This window comes from Mobula birostris, chromosome 17 (assembly GCF_030028105.1).
Source record: "Mobula birostris isolate sMobBir1 chromosome 17, sMobBir1.hap1, whole genome shotgun sequence".
Classification (NCBI taxonomy): domain Eukaryota; kingdom Metazoa; phylum Chordata; class Chondrichthyes; order Myliobatiformes; family Myliobatidae; genus Mobula; species Mobula birostris.
Window position 1 is genome coordinate 12,190,953 of NC_092386.1, and position 19,975 is coordinate 12,210,927.

Sequence of the window (19,975 nt, forward strand, 5' to 3'; positions counted from 1 at the left end):
GTCGCTCCAAGGAGAACAGGCTGAGTTCACTCAACCTGTTTTCATAAAGCATGCTCCCCAATCCAGGCAACATCCTTGTAAATCTCCTCTGCACCCTTTCTATGGCTTCCACATCCTTTCCGTAGTGAGGTGACTAGAACTGAGCACAGTATTCCAAGTGGGGTCTGACCAGGGTCCTATATAGCTGCAACATTACCTCTCGGCTCCTAAATTCAATTCCACGATTAATGAAGGTCAATACACCGTATGCCTTCTTAACCATGGAGTCAACCTGCGCAGCTGCTTTGAGCATCCTATGGACTAGTACCCCAAGATCCCTCTGATCCTCCACACTGCCAAGAGTCTTATCATTAATACTATACTCTGCCATCATATTTGACCTACCAAAATGAACCACTTCGTGCTTATCTGGGTTGAACTCCATCTGCCACTTCTCAGCCCACTTTTGCATCCTATCAATGTCCCACTGTAACCTCTGACAGCCCTCCGCACTATACACAGCACCTCCAACCTTTTTGTCATCAGCAAACTTACTAACTGATCCCTCCACTTCCTCATCCAGGGCATTTATAAAAATCACGAAGAGTAAGGGTCCCAGAACAGATCCCTGAGGTACACCACTGGTCACCAACCTCCATGCAGAATATGATTCGTCTACAACCACTCTTTGCCTTCTGTGGGCAAGCCAGTTCTGGATCCACAAAGCAATGTCCCTTTGGATCCCATGCCTCCTTACTTTCTCAATAAGCCTTGCATGGGGTACCTTATCAAATGCCTTGCTGAAATCCATATACACTACATCTACTGCTCTTCCTTCATCAACGTGTTTCGTCACATCCTCAAAAAATTCAATCAGGCTCGTGAGGCACGACCTGCCCTTGACAAGGCCATGCTGACTACTCCTAACCATATTATACCACTCCAAATGTTCATAAATCCTGCCTCTCAGGATCTTCTCCATCAACTTACCAACCACTGAAGTAAGACTCACTGGTCTATAATTTTCTGGGCTATCTCTGCTCCCTTTCTTGAATAAAGGAACAACATCCACAACCCTCCAATCTTCCGGAACCTCTCCCGTCCCCATGGAGGATTCAAAGATCATCACCAGAGGCTCAGCAGTCTCCTCCCTCGCCTCCCACAGTAGCCTGGGGTACATCTCATCCAGTCCCAGCGACTTATCCAACTTAATGCTTTCTAAAAGCTCCAGTACATCCTCTTTCTTAATATCTACATGCTCAAGTTTTTCAGTCTGCTACAAGTCAGCACTACAATCACCAAGATCCTTTTCCATAGTGAATACTGAAGCAAAGTATTCATTAAGTACCATTAAGTACCTCTACTATTTCCTCCGGTTCCATACACACTTTCCCACTGTCACATTTGATAGGTCCTATTCTTTCATGTCTTATCCTCTTGCTCTCCACATACTTGTAGAATGCCTTGGGGTTTTCCTTAATCCTGCCTGCCAAGGCCTTCTCATGGCCCCTTCTGGGTCTCCTAATTTCCTTTTTATTTCAGATTTCTACTAGTTATAATTTAAAAAGATTAAAATTGTCATAGCCACAACTCTTTCCTAAGCAAATACTTAAGATTTCCAGAATCTTTTGTCCTTTTTGTTTACTTTTAAAATATATGAGCCGTGGAACATGTCATTTCCTTAAATGACGGCAGTGGACGGCTTAAAGAGGACCAGCAGAATTTTGAAGATTATAAATCATGGCAGAAAATGAAATATATTATTTCATCAACTCAGTCTCAGATGCATACAGTTTTGAGGAAAAATTCTTGTACAGAAAGAGATAAAATGTCCTTGAATCATATTTTAAATCTAAATGGTTCTTTGTAATTCTAGACAGCTCTGAAGTACCTGGCAAAAATCTCCAAAAATCAAAATCAGAAGCCGGTTTATTATCACTGACATTATGTTGTGACATTTGTTGTTTTGCAGCAGCAATACTGTGCAATATAAACATGCTATAAGTTACAGTAAGAAATATAAAAAATAAATAAGTAGTGATAAAAAGAGCAAAAATAGTCTAACAACGATCATGCGTTCATTGGCCGTTCAGAATTCTGATGACAGAGGGGAAGAAGCTGTTCCTAAAATGTTGAGTGTGTGTCTTCAGGCTCCTGTACCTCCTCCCTGATGGGGGTAATGAGAAGAAGACATTTTCTAGATGGTGAGTGTCGTTATTGATGAATGACACCTTCTTGAGGCATTCCGGTTTAACGTTGTCCTTGATGGTGGGGAAGGTTGTACCCATGAAGGAGATGTCTGAGTCTATAACCCTCTGCAGTTTCTTCTTAACTGACTTTCACTCTTACAACTTTTTGGTTTTTACAATGGATACAAGGAGCAGATTTTGCCATATAAAAGGACAGTATTTCTAATTGAAACACATACTGTACTCCTTTGTTAAATTTGGATATTAACTTTCTCTATATTTTAAGATTCCTCCCTTTTAGTAGCAGCAGATAACTAGAAGAATAAAATATTTTAGCAGGTCAGGCGGCACATAAGGAGAGGAATATGTAGTAGAGAGCATATTGATTGGCAGCATCGCAACTTGGTAAGGAAACATCAATACCTTTGAACAGAAAATCCTACAAGGAGTAGTGGACATAGCCTAGTCCTTCATGGGCAAAGCCCTCACCACCATTGAGCACATCTACATGAAAAACTATCACAAGAAACTGGCATCCATCATCAGGGACCTCCACCACCCAGCACATGCTCTCTTTTTGCTGCTGCCATCAGGAAGAAGATACAGGAGCTTCTGGACTCTCACCACCAGCTTTAGGAAGAGTTATTACCCATCAGCCATCAGCCTTTTGAACCAGTGGAGATAACTTCACTCAACATCACTTGCTCCATCATGGAAATGTTTTCACCACCAATGTATTCACTTTCAAGGACTCTTCATCCCATTTTCTCAATCGTTACTGCTTATTTATTTATTTATTTATTATTATTATTTCTTTCTTTTTGTAGTTGCATAGTTTGTTGTCTTCTGCACTCTGGTTGAATGTCCAGCAACACACATCAAAGTTGCTGGTGAACGCAGCAGGCCAGGCAGCATCTCTAGGAAGAGGTACAGTCGACGTTTCAGGCCGAGACCCTTCGTCAGGACTAACTGAAGGAAGAGTTAGTAAGAGATTTGAAAGTGGGAGGGGGAGGGGGAGATACAAAATGACAGGAGAAGACAGGAGGGGGAGGGATGGAGCCAAGAGCTGGACAGGTGATTGGCAAAGTGGATATGAGAGGATCATGGGACAGGAGGCCCAGGGAGAAAGACAAGGGGGGGGGACCCAGAGGATGGGCAAGGGGTATAGTCAGAGGGGCAGAGGGAGAAAAAGGAGAGTGAGAGAAAGAATGTGTGTATAAAAATAAATAACGGATGGGGTACGAGGGGGAGGTGGGCATTAGCGGAAGTTAGAGAAGTCAATGTTCATGCCATGTTGAATGTCCAGTTGGGCAGTCTTTCATTGATTCTCTTACAGTTATCATTCTATAGATGTATTGAGTAAGCCCAGAAGAAATGAATCCCAGGGTTGTCTATGGTGGCTTCAATGTACTTAGATAGTAAATTTACTTTGAACTTTGAATGAACGTCACATTGGGAGTTTCTCCGGTTAGCGGACGATTTCCCTCCACGCCTCTCTGATGTAGTGGGGAACCATGTACGAGGCAAGTTACAGCAGTGGTTTGCCATTGCCTTCTGCCGGGTGAGTTTCCAAAGAGATCACCAGCTCGTAACCCAGCACAGATGGAAAGCATGCAGGGGAGCCGGCTGGATTCGAACTCGGGAATAAACAGTCAATTTTTCGGACTGAGACCCTTCTGTTGACTGTTTATTCCTCTGATAGATGCTGCCTGACCTGCTGAGTTCCTTCAGCATTTTGTATGTGCAGCTTTGGATTTCCAGAAATGGCAGAATCTCCTGTTTATAAAATATTTTAAATGATTTTCTTTGATTACGTAAGAACACAATAAGTTTTCAGATCTAACCTTTTGAGAATGGTACCATTCCAAACAGGTTGGTTGACAAACAGTTCAACTTCTGAATAGTCTAACAGTAACTTGTGGTAATCTCTAAGTCTTACACTGCACTTCTGTGACAAAACAACAAATTTCACCCCATCTATCAGTGATAATAAACCTGAATCTGACTCATCCTGAATCTCTCTCACTGCGTTTACGTCAGACACCATTCCTGCCTGCCAAGCAACATCTCGTTTCACCAACACAGCATTCCCACTGGGGTCTTGTTGCATATATAATTCCTTATGACACAGGAGGAGGCCACTTGGTCCATCAAGTCAATGCCAGTGCTTGAAGCAATTGTATTTCTCCTCTTATCTCTCCTTACCTCACATGTCTATCAACACACCCACACTGGACATAATTTACAGTGGTCGTCTAACCTAACAGTCAACACACCGAGCAAGGTACCTGTTACAATAATATCAATTTAGAATCTTCCATTTCTAAATTTTTTATGTTAGAAGTGGAAGATCTGCTTTAGTGAGCTGTGTCACACAGACTTTCATGCAGGCTTGAGCTGCTAAGACCGAAATATACCTCAGAATAATAAATTTAACATCCCTGAGCAATGAACTAGGGATTTGCTTCAATTGGAAAGGCTGAACTACACACACAAAATGCTGGAGGAGCTCAGCAGGTTAGGTAACATCTATGGAGGGGAATAAATAGTTGATGTTTTGAGCCAAGACTCTTCATCAGGATTGGAAAGGAAGGAGGCAGAAGTAAGAACAGGAAGGTGGGGGAGGGGAAGGAGTACAAGCTGGCAGGTGAAACCAGGTGAGAGGGAAGATTTGTGGGTGGAGAGCCTGGGGAATGAAGTGAGATGCTGGGAGGGGATAGGTGGAAGAGCTGAAAAAGTGATAGGTGGAAGTGGGAAAAAGAGTGGTGGTTCTGATGAAAGTGTTAAACCCATCAGTTTACTTTACCGCCTGGAGTTCATTGGGGAAGGATTGGCCTTGCTGGGTTTCCCCACCATTACAAGGGTGAATTGCTGCTTGTCTCTCACACCAGGTCAGATATGGTGTAGAATCTGACACTCTACCGACTGTGGGTTAAGGAATGATGAGATTTTCCTTTTAATTCCTTATCTTAATCCTTCAAAATCAGAATCAGAATCACATTCAGAATCAGAATCAGGTTTAATACCACTGGCACCTGTTGTTTTGCCAGCTCCGATGCGCTGAGCTGTAACAGCATTGTGCCAACCACTACGCTACTATGGCACCAACACTTTTCTACATTTATTTTATCATAAATGTATGACAGTAATAGACAAAGTACAACCAGGGTCACTTTCAGACTATTTACTTTGCATTTTCCTTTTTGTATTCTTATTTTGTGTTGAAATATTCTGGAACTATTGCAGATGGGGGGACAAAACAGAGTTATGTAGCTTGTAATAACTTCAGATTTAAGTTTGGATTCAGATTCAGATTCATTTATTACATATACATCAGAACATATAGTGAAAAGCATCGTTGGTGTGACCAACTAGCACAACCTCAGGATGTGCTAGGGGCAGCCCACAAATGTTGCCTCAAATTCCGTAGTCAACGTAGCATGCTGTATGCCCACGGTGCTTGTCAGAACAATACAGAACACAATAAGCAACAAAAGAACAACAGTAAAACAAAGTGCCATTCCTCACTCTCTCCCAAACACCCACACAGACAATGTGGACATACCTAACAGCTACATAATATCCAGGTTGTAAAGCATGTCACAGAAAAGCAAGTATGTTATCTCTTGCATTTTACTATTTATTTTTGATCATTTCCATTATTTTGCTTTTGCCTTTGTTTTTTTTTTCTGTTGCAATATGTAGTCTTGCAAGTGACTTGTGATGGATTACCGTTCAGAGTTCCCTCTCTGGACAGGTGAAGTGATATCTGTTCTTGCCAGATATCGCAGCTGAAAATGAGGAAGTGTTTGAAATCTCTTGGGAGCCCTCTCCGCTGCTACTACAGGTACATTCAGAAACATGCCGAATGAAAATCGTGTCCAATGAATCTTCTTTCTATTCACTCCTTGCAATATAAAACTAAAATGAACACACAATTGAACAGCAGTCGACCACTCCTTGAATGTAAACCTGCTCAGCATCTTAATAAGATTGAAGATTCAGTTTGTTTATTGCCATTCTATAGTACACAAGTGTAAAGGAGAACAAAATGAGTGTCACTCCAGATATAATGCAGCATAAAAAAACACAATCATAAGGGACTCAAGGAAAAAACACATAAGATTTGCGTATCTTTGTAGACTGTTTGCATAAGGTGATGCTGAGTGCAGGAGTACCTGTTCATAAGGTGACTGACAGGAAATGATAAAGTAGTGGTGATCAGGTTGTGGTGGGGTGGATCAGTGGATGGAAGTGTTGATCAGTCTGACAGCTTGGGGGAAGTAACTGTTTTTGAGTCTGGTGGTCCTATTAGATCATGGCATTGCTCTCTGCCAACTGTAACCTTTCATTACTTTACTCATTAAGCATCTGCCTGAAAAATACTCCGATGCAACCACCCTTAAGGAAGCAAGTTCCCCGAATTCACTAAAGCTTGTGGGCGTGGGGAAATCAAAAGAGCGCAAGCGCATTTCTCCATTTGTTAAAGTTTCAAAAACTGGCAATTCCTCAGTGATGAGCTGATCAGAATCAGAATCAGAATCAGAATCAGGTTTATTATTACCAGCAAATACTGTGAAATTTGCTAACTTAGCAGCAGCAGTTCAATGCCATACATAATATAGAAGAAGAAAAAAAAAGTAAATCAATTACACTATATGTATATTGAATAGATGAAAAATTGTGCAAAAAACAGAACATATATTAAAAAAGTGAGGAAGGGTTCATGGGTTCAATATCCATTTAGGAATCCGACAGCAGAGGGGAAGAAGCCGTTCCTGAATTGCTGAGTGTGTGCCTTCAGGCTTCTGTACCTCCTACCTGATGGTAACAGTGAGAAAAGGGCATGCCCTGGGTGCTGGAGGTCCTTAATAATGGACATTGCCTTTCTGAGACACCACTCCCTAAAGATTTCCTGGGTACTCTGAAGGCTTGTACCCAAGATGGAGCCGACTAAATTTACAACTCTCTACAGCTTCTTTTGGTCCATAACAGACAGTGATGCAGCCTGTCAGAATGCTCTCCATGGTAAATCTATAGAAGTTTCTGAGTGTACTGGTTGACATACCAAATCTCTTCAAACTCCTAATGAAGTATATTCGCTGTCTTGCCTTCTTTATAACTTCATGGATATGTCGGGACCAGGTTAGGTATTCAGAGATCTTGACACCCAGGAGCTTGAAAGTGCTCATTCTTGCTACTTCTGATCCCTCCATGAGGATTGGTATGTGTTTCTTCGTCTTATCCTTCCTGAAGTCCTCAATCAGTTCTTTTGACTTACTGATACATAGATAATGGGGAGAAAGGGAAGGTTTTTTTTTACCCTAATACAGCAGTTCCCAACCTGGGGTCCATGGTATAAAAAAGGTTGGGAACTCTTGCTCTAATACAACACTACAATATGATACTTCTACTTCTTCTTCTTCTTCTTGCGCCATTAACTCCCGGTGGAGTCGTCGGGGCGCTGTCATGACAAGCTTTGCACCAGTTTGGTGTGCTCATCATGCGGCGTGTCTTGGGCATCTGAAACCTGGCGGAGCCCATCCCTCTCCAGGTTGACCACAGCTAATTTCCTCCAACTAGGTGGCTCACCTTGGTTGTGAACACGTGGCCGTTATAGTTCATCTGAGAACATTTCAGCCCTGGCCAGTGACTTCATCATGGAAGCCATTCGCCGAGTGGTGCTGTGTTTACACCACCCCCTCATGTGGTTTAGCCCGCCAGCTGAAGCGGTTTACCGGGGTATGGCACTTGGAGCCAACACGTGAGAGATTTAGGAGATGGATGAGGACCAGTGATGCCCGTCCACCCTGTCTGGTAGGGAGACATCAAAGGTACTACCTCTAACCATAGTAGTAGTCATAGTCATACTTTATTGATCCCAGGGGAAATTGGTTAATTTCCAGAGCCCCATATACTTAATAACACTTTAAAACTGACCAAGTAATTTTCAGTTTGGTAAGTCTATTTTAACAGAGAGAGTAATAGATGCCTGGAATGGGTTACCAGGGGTAGTTGTGGAATCAGGCAGTTTGGTGGAGTTTAAGAGGCTTTTAGAGAGACACACGAATATGAAGGGAATGGAGGGATATCGATGAAGCACAGGGGAAGGGCCTGATGGTTGAAGGAAAGTTATTACCTTACAATCATCAGGCTCCAGAACCAGTGTGGATAACTTCACTCACTGAACACTGAGCTCATCACTAGACACAACTTAAGGCCTCACTTTCAAAGACATTACAACTCATGTTCTCAGTATTATTTTTTCTGGATTTACTCAGTTTGTCTTCTTTGGCGCATTGGCTGCTTGTCACTTCTTGTTTGTGTGTAGCTTTTCATTAGTTCCATTGTATTTCGTAGTTCTAACCGTGAATGCCTGCAAGAAAATGAATGTCAGGGTAGTATTTGGTTCCACACAGTGCCTATAAAATGCATTCATCCCACTTGGAAGTTTTCATGTTTTATTGTTTTACAACTTTGAACCACAGTGAATTTAATTTGGCTTTTTTGACACTGATCAACAGAATAGGTCTCTATCAGCTTCGCACACCTGGACACTGCAACTTTTCCCCATTCTTATTAAAAACTGCTCAAGCTCTGCCAGATTGCATTGGGATCATGAGTAAACAGCCCTTTTCAAGTCCAGCCAGAAATTCTCAATTGTTTTGAGGTCTGGACTCTGACCTGGCTGCTCCAAGACATTAACTTTGTTGTTTTAAAGCCATTGCTGTGTAGCTTTGGCTTTATGCTTGGGGTCATTGTCTTGCTGGAAATTACATCTTCCTCCAAGTCTCAGTTCTCTTGCAGACTTTATCAGGCTTTCCTCCAGGATTTCCCTGTATTTTGCTGCATTCATTTTACCTTCTACCTTCACAAGCTTTCTAGGGCCTGCTGCAGCGAAGCATCCCCACAGCATGATGCAGCCACCACCGTGCTGCACAATACGGATGGTGTGTTTTTGATGATGTGTGGTGTTTGGCATCATGGCCAAGATTTCATAGGAGTTTTTTTTCAACAGTGGCTTTCTCTTTGCCACTCTTCCATAAAGCTGCGACTGGTGAAGCACTCGGGCAACAATTGTTGTATGCACACTCTCTCCCATCTCAGCCACTGAAGCTTGTAACTCCTCCAGAGTTGTCATGGGTCTCTTGGTGGCCTCCCTCACTAGTCCCCTTCTTGCATGGTCACTCAGTTTTTGAGGACGGCCTGGTCTAGGCAGGTTTACAGCTGTGCCATATTCGTTCCATTTCTTGATGATTGACTTAACTGTACTCCAAGAGATATTCAGTAAGTTGGAAATATTCTTGTATCCATCTCCTGACTTGTGTTTTTCAATAACCTTTTTGTGGATTTACTTGGAGTGTTCTTTTTCCTTCATGGTGTAGTTTTTGCCAGGATACTGACTCACCAGCAGTTGGACCTTCCAAATACAAGTGTACTTTTACTACAATCAATTGAAACACTTTAACTGCACACAGATCTCCATTTCACTGATTATATGACTTCTAAAAACAATTGGCTGCAGTAGTGATGATTTGGTGTGTCATATTAAAGGGGCGGGGGGTGAATACTTATGCAATCAATTATTTTTTTTGTTTTATATTTGTAAGTAATTTAGATCACTTTGTAGAGATCTGTTTTCACTTTTACATAGAAGAGTTGTTCTCTGTTGATCAGTGTTCAAAAAAAGCCAAATTAAATCCATTGTGATTCAATGTTGTAAAACAATAAAACATGAAAACGTCCGGGGGGGGGGGGGGGGTGAATACTTTTATAGGCACTGTATATGTACAAAGTTCAAAGTTCTGTACATGTGTGAAATAGATTAGATTTTATAATAAATTTGCTTCGAACTTTGAACTTTAGTATAAATTGGCATTAATATCGACTCAACATTATAGGCCAAATGGCCTGTCCAGAGCTGTATTATTCTATCTTCTATGTTTGATTTTTAAAATGAATTTAATTTTGAAGTAAAATTAAAGAGAATCCTGAGCAGACCTTTTAAAAACAAAAATCTTGCTTAATCTACTTTTTGGAAAGAATCAAGTAAACTTAATCTGTACCTTTGAGTGGTTTAAAACTAACACAGAGCTGGGACTAGACAAATTGCTTCTCAAGGCAGCCTGTATATAGACCCAGTTCCTTCGTGAACACTCTTATTGTAACCTTAAAGACATCAACATTGCCTTGTTATGCTGGGTCTGATTTCAGGATCAAACAATGAGATTTATGGAACCGTGTTAACTTCAATGGATGACAAGGTTTGTAAAGCAATAAAAAGAAGATATTAGGGGAGCAAAAGGAAAGAGATTACAGACTAGAAAAGAAAATGCCACCCTGAATTGCACTGTGACCAGGGGAAAATCTAAAGATCCTTTGTTAAAGGCATCCTTTCCTAAATTAGCTAGTGGCAGTTATCTTGTAAGAGATTACATTCTAACTGAGCTCCTTTCAAACGCAAGATGCCACAGTGTCAAAACTAACTTCTCTATACCATCCGGAGACCTAATGTCTATTATCCACTTGAGGGATAGGTACAAAAATAGATTCAGCACCACAGCTCAGGAGATTCATGGCCTCTCTGTCAAGGATTGCAGTGACCCACAAGATATCACGGGTCACACGGGAGCTGTAATCTGACTTTTGCTTGGCCACCAGGGCATTTCCTTTTGAAAGGACCCAAACGGCTCTCAAGTTAGTTATCCAAAAGCATGAATTACCTCTGATCTTTACACTGGTAGAGAAATCCATTATTTTTTTAAAAAAACTCTGTCTGGGAGAAAGATCTAAAGATTTAAGATTGATTCAAAATTCAGGATTGTTTATTGTCACTCCAGTACACAAGTAGAAAGGAGAACAAAATGATTATTACTCCCAATCTACTGCAGCATAATAAACAATAAGCATAAATAATAAATATAAATATAAAATCAACCCTATAAACACAATGTATGAGCAACTGTTTGAGTGTGGCCTATATACATTAAGTTAGGTTTTAAAAATGCAAACACGAAGGGATCTGCAGATGCTGGAATTTCAAGCAACACACATAAAAGTTGCTGGTGAACGCAGCAGGCCAGGCAGCATCTATTTATATATGTATATATTTATAGACAGATTGTACAGATTGTATGCACATAAAGTGACGCAGTGATGCAGCAGCATCTGTAAATAAGGTGACATGGTGACTCTGACAGGAAATTATAAAGTGGTGGTAGTTGGAGATGTTGATCAGCTTGATGGCTTTGGGTAAGTACCTGTGTTTGAGTCTGCTGGTCCTATGATTCTTCCTTTTATTTCTAAGGAGAAATAACAATAGGGCAGACAGTCTCAGTGTACCACGGCATAGAAACACACCCTTCAGCCCATCTAGTCTATGCCAAACTCTTATTCTGTCTAGCCCCATTGACCTGCACCTGGACCATAGCTCCCTAAACCCCACTCATCCACAAACCTGTTAAATGTGACAATTGAACGCACATCCACTACACTCAGGGGTCCCCAACCTTTTTTCGCACCGCGGACCGATTTAATATTGGCAATATTCTTGTGGACCAGCCGACGAGGTGGGGGGGGTGTGTTTGAGTTCAACAGTGCGTGACAGGGAATGAGGAAAGGTCCAGCTGACTCATATTGTTTCCTCGCGGCCCGGTAGCACATGCTTTGCGGCCCGGTGGTTGGGAACCACTGCACTACATCCACTGGCAGCTTGTTCTACACTCTCACTACCTTCTGAGTGAAGACATTCCCCCTCATTCCCATTAAATATTTCTCCTTTCAGCCTTCACCTATGACCTCTTGTTCTAGTCTCACCCAACATCAATGTAAAAAGCCTGCTTGCATTTACCATCCTCACAGTAAAATAGCTTTACAGGCCACAAGGGATGTACAAATATTTACATATTTGTACCTGGAACTCTGATCAATATTTAATTAATTTAATCATTCTCCTGAATAATGAACAAACAATGTCAGATTTTATCAGTAAATTCAAAAGGTATTCTTTGCAGACAGAATAAATTTTTTAAATGGCCCAGTCTAATTTTCACATCTTTTACTTATTATGGATTCTTGCACACTGCTGGTTCTGTCCAGGGATATGTGAGATGAACATAGTGATTGGTCTTTTTTTTAGCAGTGAGTCAGTAACTCTAGGGTCTGCTCTGAAGCACTGGTTTGCTACATTTATTTTGGCAAGTGAATGCACAAACCTGACAGACTACTTTTCTTTATGAAGTCTATAGGAATCAGATGCTGCTATTCCTATCAGTTTCACATTCTAGATTCCAGCCATTTGATCTCCTATTCCTTTTCCAAGCTTTACAACCACCATCTTGGCAGAGCACAACATGCCAGCATAGTGGTTAGCACAATGCTTTACAGTGCCAACGATCAGGGTTCAATTCCAACTGCTGTCCACGTGGATTTTGTACGTTCTCTCCGTGACTGTATAGGTTTCCTCTCACATTCTAGAGATTTATGGGTTAGTAAAAGCTAGTAACCTGTGGGCATGATTTGTTAGTGCCAGAAGCATGACGACACTTCTGGGCTGCTCCCAGCACACCGTCAAGACTGTGTCTTCATTGCTGGAAATTCAAGCAAAACACACACAAAATGCTGGAGGAACTCAGCAGGTCAGGCAGTATCTATGGAAAAAAGTATAGTCGACATTTCAGGTCCTGCTGAACGGTTTCGGCCCGAAACGTCGACTGTACTTTTTTCCATAGATGCTGCCTAGTCTGCTGAGTTCCTCCGGCATTTTGTGTGTGTTCCGGGCAGAAGAGATTTGGTGCCTGTACAACTGGCCCGGGTGCGAGGTTGGATTGCTCTGGTCACCAAAAGGAGAAGTCAGGTCCTGGGCAGAGGAGATTAGGTGCCCGAACAGCTGGCCCAGGAGCGAGATTGGATTGCTCTGGGCACCGAAAGGAGAAGTTGGGGCCCGGGCAGAGGAGATTCGGTGCCTGTACAACTGGCCCGGGTGCGAGGTTGGATTTAAATAGCTTGATTGGCTGCCGAGCTGATTTAAATAGCTTGAGAGTAGTATTGGGCTGGGCAACAAAATCTGGGAATGGAGTGAGTTGCCAGGCAGCGCGGTCTAAGCCCAGAGCCATTTTGCAGCAGCGGTGCTTTGGTCCTAGTGCAAGGCTATTTAGACAATTTAAACTCCAGCTCAGATCAGCGGCGAGAGTCAACTTCACTCACTCCCCACAGTGGTCACTCCTCTCTCCAAGGCGCCAGAGCCTTTTGCTGTTCCATTGTTTGGTCAAATTAAATGCCAGCCCAGATAGACTAAAGAGACAGGGTGTTGGTCGGGACGAGAGCAGATTTTGCTCGTTCTTCGCGATGGTCATCTCCATGGTGCCAACTATGAAGACGGTCCCGGCTGCTGTGCTCTGTGTCCGCTAATATGATTAACTGATAAGTGAGACTTTGGACCTTCACCGGGCTGCTCCAGGGTTCGGATCTGAGGAGTTAGTTTTGGCTCGGAATGTTGTTGCTCGCTTCAATTGTCTGTACTATTTATACGTTTTTCTTTCTCTTGCACATCAAGTGTTGGTCTTCTATTTTTATTCTTTTTCTTTAATTGGGTTATCTCGCTTTGGGTTTCTTGCTTTGTGGCTACCTCTGTGCAAGCAAATCCCAAGGTTGTATAATTTATACATTCTTTGATATTAAATGTACATGAATCTTGAATCTATTTTTGTATTGGCACAGTTTGTTTTCTTTTGTAGGTTGGTTGTTTGGCTGTCTTTGTGTGTAGTTTTTATTTGATTCTATTGTATTTCTTTGTCCTACTATGATTATCTAAAAGAAAACGAATCTCAGTGTAGTGTATGGGGACATAAATGTACTTTGATAAATTTACTTGTGTAAAGGAGTGGTCCCAATATTGACCCCTGAAGAACACCACTAGTCACTGGCAGCCAACCAGAAAAAAACCCATTTATTCCTACTTGCTGCATCCTGCCTGTCAGCCATTCCTCTGTCCATACCAGTATCTTTCCTGTAAAGCCTTAGGATTTTATCTTGTTAAGTAGCCTCATGTGAGGCACCTTATCAAACACCTTCTGAAAATCTAAGTAAACTGCATACACTGCCTCTCCTTTGTCCACCCTATTTGTTACTTCCTCGAAGTACTCTAACAGATTTGCCAGGCAAGATTTCCCTTTACAGAACCCATGCTGACTTTGACTTAATTTATCATTAGTCTCCAAGTACCCCAAAAACTCATTCTTAATAATAGACTCCAACACTTTCCCAACCATAGAGTTTCGGCTAACAGGCCCATAATTTCCCCTCTTTGGTCTTCCTCCCTCCTTAAAGACCAGAGTGCTATTTGCAATCTTCCAGTCCTCTGGGACCATGCCAGAATCAAGTGATTCTTGAAAGATCCTGATCAAAGCATCCATTACCTCTTCAGCGACCTTTCTCAGGACACTGGGATGTAGTCCATCTGGACAGGTGCCTTATCCAGCTTGGGACCTTTATCAGCAGTTGATGCATTAATGTTGCAACATAGAAAAGTACAGCACAGAAACAGGCCCTTCAGCCCATCTAGTCTGTGCCAAACGATTTAGCATGTGAAATGCTCTCAGTAACATAAGTATTGACAGCACTGTACAAGAAAGTAGAGTGTCAGTCATTTCATAAAATCCTTTCACTCCCCCTTTAAGTGCTGATGAATAATTATGCTGCCAGAAGAGTTGAAACACGCCAGTCCCACCTCCTTTCCTTTGTCCAGTATGTTAAATGCTTGGGCAGCATTTTGTAAACACACCAACCTATATATTATACTGAAATTCTGAAATATATCACGGGAACATGATTTAAAACAAAAATATTAGCCTGACTACCTCAATGTCCACTGAAAAAAAAAACAACAGGTCATTGACTTTGGGGAGAGGGATGTGGGCTTAGCTCGTGGTTAGCGTAATGCTTTGCAGCGTAAGCAATCGTGGTTCAATTCCCACATTCCAAACACATATGGATTAGGGTTAGTGAGTTGTGAGCACATTATTATTATTATAATAATATATACAATAATAATATATGAGATACAACATGGAATAGGCCCTTCCGGCCCTTCAAGCCACACCGCCCAGCAATCCCCTGATTTAATCCGAGCCTAATCACAGGACTATTTACAACGACCAATTAACCTACCAACTGGTACGTCTTTGTGCTGTAGGGGGAAACCCGAGTACCCGGGGGAAACCCTCACAGTCACAGGGGAAAAGGCACAAGCTCCTTACAGGCAGCATGGAAATGGAACTGGTGTCACTGGTACTTTCAAGTGTCGTGCTAACTAACCACTATGCTATTGAGCCACCCTAAATATTATATTGGCATCGGAAGCATGGCGACACTTTCAGGCTGCCCCCAGCACATCTGCCGACTGTGCTGGTTATGGATGCTAAATGATGCATTTCATGATATGCTTCACAATCCACACTTGCCAGATGGTTTCAGCTGCCATTAAAATTGGCCTTTCTCCAATTGAGAATCTCAACCCGACGGCCAGACCTATCCTTTTTCATAATCATCTTGAAACTGATGAAAGAATGAAACATTAACACTACGATTATGTAGACATCTTTCTTTTTCCAGTCCCCATTTTGGTTCCTCCCTCATCCTTTTCATTCCCCTCACCTGTGTTATGTTTTGTAACTTCAAAACATAAAACTAATTGAAAGAAAAACACAGAGCAAGGAAGAATGTGTCTACCCTTAGTTTCGTTTTACTTCAGTGAGGCGTGCACTTATGATATGGTGGCGTAATGACGTATGTCATTCAATTACTTTTACATATTACCCGTAATGAATTGTGTAAACAAAGAATGCTTTATCAAACAATATATTTACCATATTACTCAAATATTGCCTAGTTCTACAATTACTATCAAAGTATGTACATTATATGTCACCATATACTACCTTGAGATTCAATTTCTTGCAGGCATTTATAGGAAAAAAATACAATAGAAATTTATGAAAAATAATACATGAACAAAGACTATGAAACAATCAATATGCAAAATAAGACATACTGTGCAAATAAAAATAAATACTGAGATTATGAGTTGTAAAGGAAGTGACTCTGTATGTTGTGGAATCAGTTCAGAATACTGGTGAGTGAAATTATCCGTGCAGGTTCAGGAGCCTAATGGCCATAGGGTAATAACTGTTCCTGAACCTGGTGGTGTGGGATCTCACATTTCTGTACCTCCTGCTCAATTGTAGTAGCGATAATAGGGCATGGCATGGATCTAGAACAGTAGTATATTGATAAATTTTTGTCGGTACACATCGCACACCATTACTGAGTGATTGGACTCAAGAGCTTCTGCAGAGGCTGGAAATCGAGAGCAGCACAAACTGAATGAAGGGTCTTCTTTTGCACACTGGTTGTTTGTCAGTCTTTGTTTATGCATAATTTTTCATGAATTCAACTGCATTTCTTTATTTTCCTATAAGTGTCTGCAACATGCCACGGTAGCAGAGCAGTTAGTGTGACGCTCTTATAGCTTGAGGTGTCAGAGTTTGGACTTCAGTCCTGGAATCCCCTGTAAGGAGTCTGTTTGTCCTCCCCATAGAATGAGTGGGTCTTATCCAGATTGTCCAGTTTCCTCCCACAGTTCAAAGACCTACTGGTTAGTAGGTCAATTGGTAAATTGTCCCATGATTAGGTTAAGGTTATATCAGGGGTTGTCTGGCTGCAGGCCGGCGTAGCTCGGAGGGCTGGAAAGGCCTATTCTGTGCTATCTCTAAATAAATAAATAACAAATCTCAAGTTAGCATATGGTGTCATTTACATGCTTTGGTAATAAATTACTTTGACTTTTTGCTTGGTTTTTAATTGGTTTTATCGCAAGAAGCATCCTTGGATGCTCTTTGTCAGTTTAACTGGCTGTGGGATTCTAATAAATCCATGAGGATATTACAATTTTTGCAGGGCGGCTTCGAGGATATAGTGGGAAATGCTGGCAGCGACAGTGCTCAGTGTTTTTTGGACACTTTTGTTGTGAGGCAGAATATGTCCTGTCATGAGTATAATTAGAAGCTTGTTGCTGGGACATGGTTGTCCTGAGACAGGATACTGATGTTGGTTTATGGGCATGGATCTGGAAGATTTTGCAGAGACAGCAAGAATGATAAATTATCTGTGCTTTGAGATGCCTGCTGTAAGTTATCCACATCTTCAGCTCAAACAGCTGAGCAGAAGTCATTGTTACGTGACAGGCTATTAGCTTAGTGTCAGATCCAAGTTCTCCGTCTTCTATTACAATTGTCCTCAAGTGGTTGAAAGCTCTACCAGTAAACTGGAGCTAGTGACGGATGTTGTTATTATTGAAGAGGAGGTTTCCATCATATAAAAAGTAATAACTGTTGGCCCAAGGCTTGGTTGTCAGAAACAGAATCAGAATTGGGTTTATTAGCACTGACATATGTCATGAAATTTAATATTTTGTGGCATCAGTACAGTGCAATGGATAAAATTTACAATGAGTTATAATAAGGGATATAAAAAATAAGTAAGTACAAAAAGAGATAAAAATAGTGAGGTAGTGTTCATCGGTTCATAGACTGTTCAGAAATCCAATGACAGGGGAAGAAGCAGTCCCTACAATGTTGAGTGCGGGTCTTCATGCTCCTATACCTCTTCCCCGACGGTGGCGATGAGATGAGGGCATGTCCTGTATTGTGAGGTCTTAATGATGGATGCTGTCTTTTTGAGGCATCACCTTTTCAAAATGTTCTTGCTGGTTGGGAGGCTAGTGTCCATGGTAGAGCTGGCAAAGTCAACATCCCTCTGCAGCGTCTTTTGATTCTGCATATTGGAGCCTCCTATACCAGACAATAATGCAATCCATCAGCATGCTTTCCACCACACATCTGAGTGCTTAGTGGCATATCAAAGCTCCTCAAACTCCTAATGAATTATAGCTGTTATTGTGCCTTCTTTGTGATTACTCCAATGTGTTGGGTCCAGGAGATGCTGACACCCAGGAACTTGAAGTTTTTCTCCACTCTTTCCACCACTGACCCCTCTGGTGTGTATTCTTCTGACTTCCCCTTCCTGAATCCACAATCGGTTCCTTGGTCTTGCTGATGTTGTTGTTACAGTGCATCAATGTAAGAAAATTGTGATGTGTGCGCATAGGGCAGTGGTGGGGTAAATTCCCACAGAGTCTAGAGGAAGAATGGGATCACGTGGATGGATGTTTGGTGATTGGTACTCTAATTGATCAGATCAATAAGTGACACAAAACAAGCAAATGTTCATTTGATGCCAACCCAAAGATGGTACATGTTTGAGAGTGGCAGATGGCTAGTAGTTTTATATGAAACAGAAAAAATATTGTAACTATACAATCAAAAGAGATGTGGGGACATGTGTTATACACATTGCGGTGGGTACCTGGAATGCACTACCTTGGTTGGTAATGGGGGCAGATATCATAGGGGCATTAAAGAGGCTCTTAGACAGGTACATGATTCGGCAGGAAATGGAGAGATATGGATATGGTGTAGGCAGAAGGGGTGAGTTAAATTGGGCATTTGATTACTAATTTAATTTACTTGGCACAACATAATGGGCTGAAGGGCCTGTTCTTTGTGTTTCACTGTTCTATGTTTCATCATATTTCAAAATAGAAGCTATTCTATCGGGGGAGTATGGAAGATTAGCAGTTAGCGCATTGCCTTACAGCTCCAACGTACAAATCAGAATCAGAATCAGGTTTATTATCACCGGCATGTGACGTGAAATTTGTCAACTTAGCAGCAGCAGTTCAATGCAATACATAATCTAGCAGAGAGAGAAAAAAATTAAAAAATAATAATAATAGATAAACAAGTAAATCAATTACATATATTGAATAGATTAAAAATTGTGCAAAAAAAAAATACTGTATATTTTAAAAAAGTGAGGTAGTGTCCAAAGATTCAATGTCCATTTAGGAATCAGATGGCAGAGAGGAAGAAGCTGTTCCTGAATTGCTGAGTGTGTGCCCTCAGGCTTCTGTACCTCCTACCTGATGGTAACAGTGAGAAAAGGGCATGCCCTGGGTGCTGGAAGTCCTTAATAACGGACACTGCCGAAAGGGGTTTGGTTCCTGCTGTTGTCTGTAAGGAGTTTGTACGTTCTCCCCGTGACTGCATGGGTTTCCACCAATCAAGAACCTATCTACTGTTGGTTAACTATACACAATGATTTTGCCTGAACAGCTGTCTGTGGCAATGAGTTCCACTGATTTGCTACCCTCTGTCTAAATAAATTCCTCCTCATCTCTGTCCTATTCTGAGTCTCTGCCTCTGGTCCCAGACTCACTCCCTCACTATAGGAAACATCCTCTTCATGTCCACTCTAGGCACAGCATTCAATATTTGGTAGCTTTCAATGAGATCCCCTTCATTCTTCTAAACTACAGCAAGTACAGGTCCAAAGCCATTGAACACTCCTCACATGTTAACCCTTTCATTCTTGGGGATCATTCTCATGAACTGCCTCTGGACCCTCTCCAGTGCCAGTACATTCTTTCTTATGGGATCCAAAACTGCTCACAATATTCTAAACGTTATCTGACCATTGCCTTATAAAGCCTTAGCATTACATCATTGCACTTACATTGACATCGTGCTTTCAAAATGAATGCTAACATTGCATTTGCCTTCCTTACTATACAGAAAGTAAAATTCCTACTACTGTATTACAAGGGATCTTGAATTTTCAAAATATTTTCTCTGAGGGTTCATTAGTAACCAATTGTTTATTAGAACTGCTGATTTGAAAGTGCAGACAGT

The 19,975-nt window shown here is 41.5% G+C and overlaps 1 protein-coding gene across 2 annotated transcripts in view; it reads right to left on the reverse strand.

Annotated features, from left to right (window-relative positions):
- The window catches only part of xrcc4 (X-ray repair complementing defective repair in Chinese hamster cells 4), a 415,957-nt gene that overhangs the window by 121,279 nt on the left and 274,703 nt on the right, over positions 1-19,975 (reverse strand). Inside the window, exon 7 of one of the 2 annotated variants that reach the window (XM_072281272.1) lies at positions 11,429-11,470. The exons of the other annotated variant lie outside the window; for it this stretch is intronic. Within the exon in view, the coding sequence (XP_072137373.1) occupies positions 11,429-11,470 (42 nt within the window). The remainder of the gene's footprint in view (positions 1-11,428; positions 11,471-19,975) is intronic. 2 annotated transcript variants of the gene reach the window in all.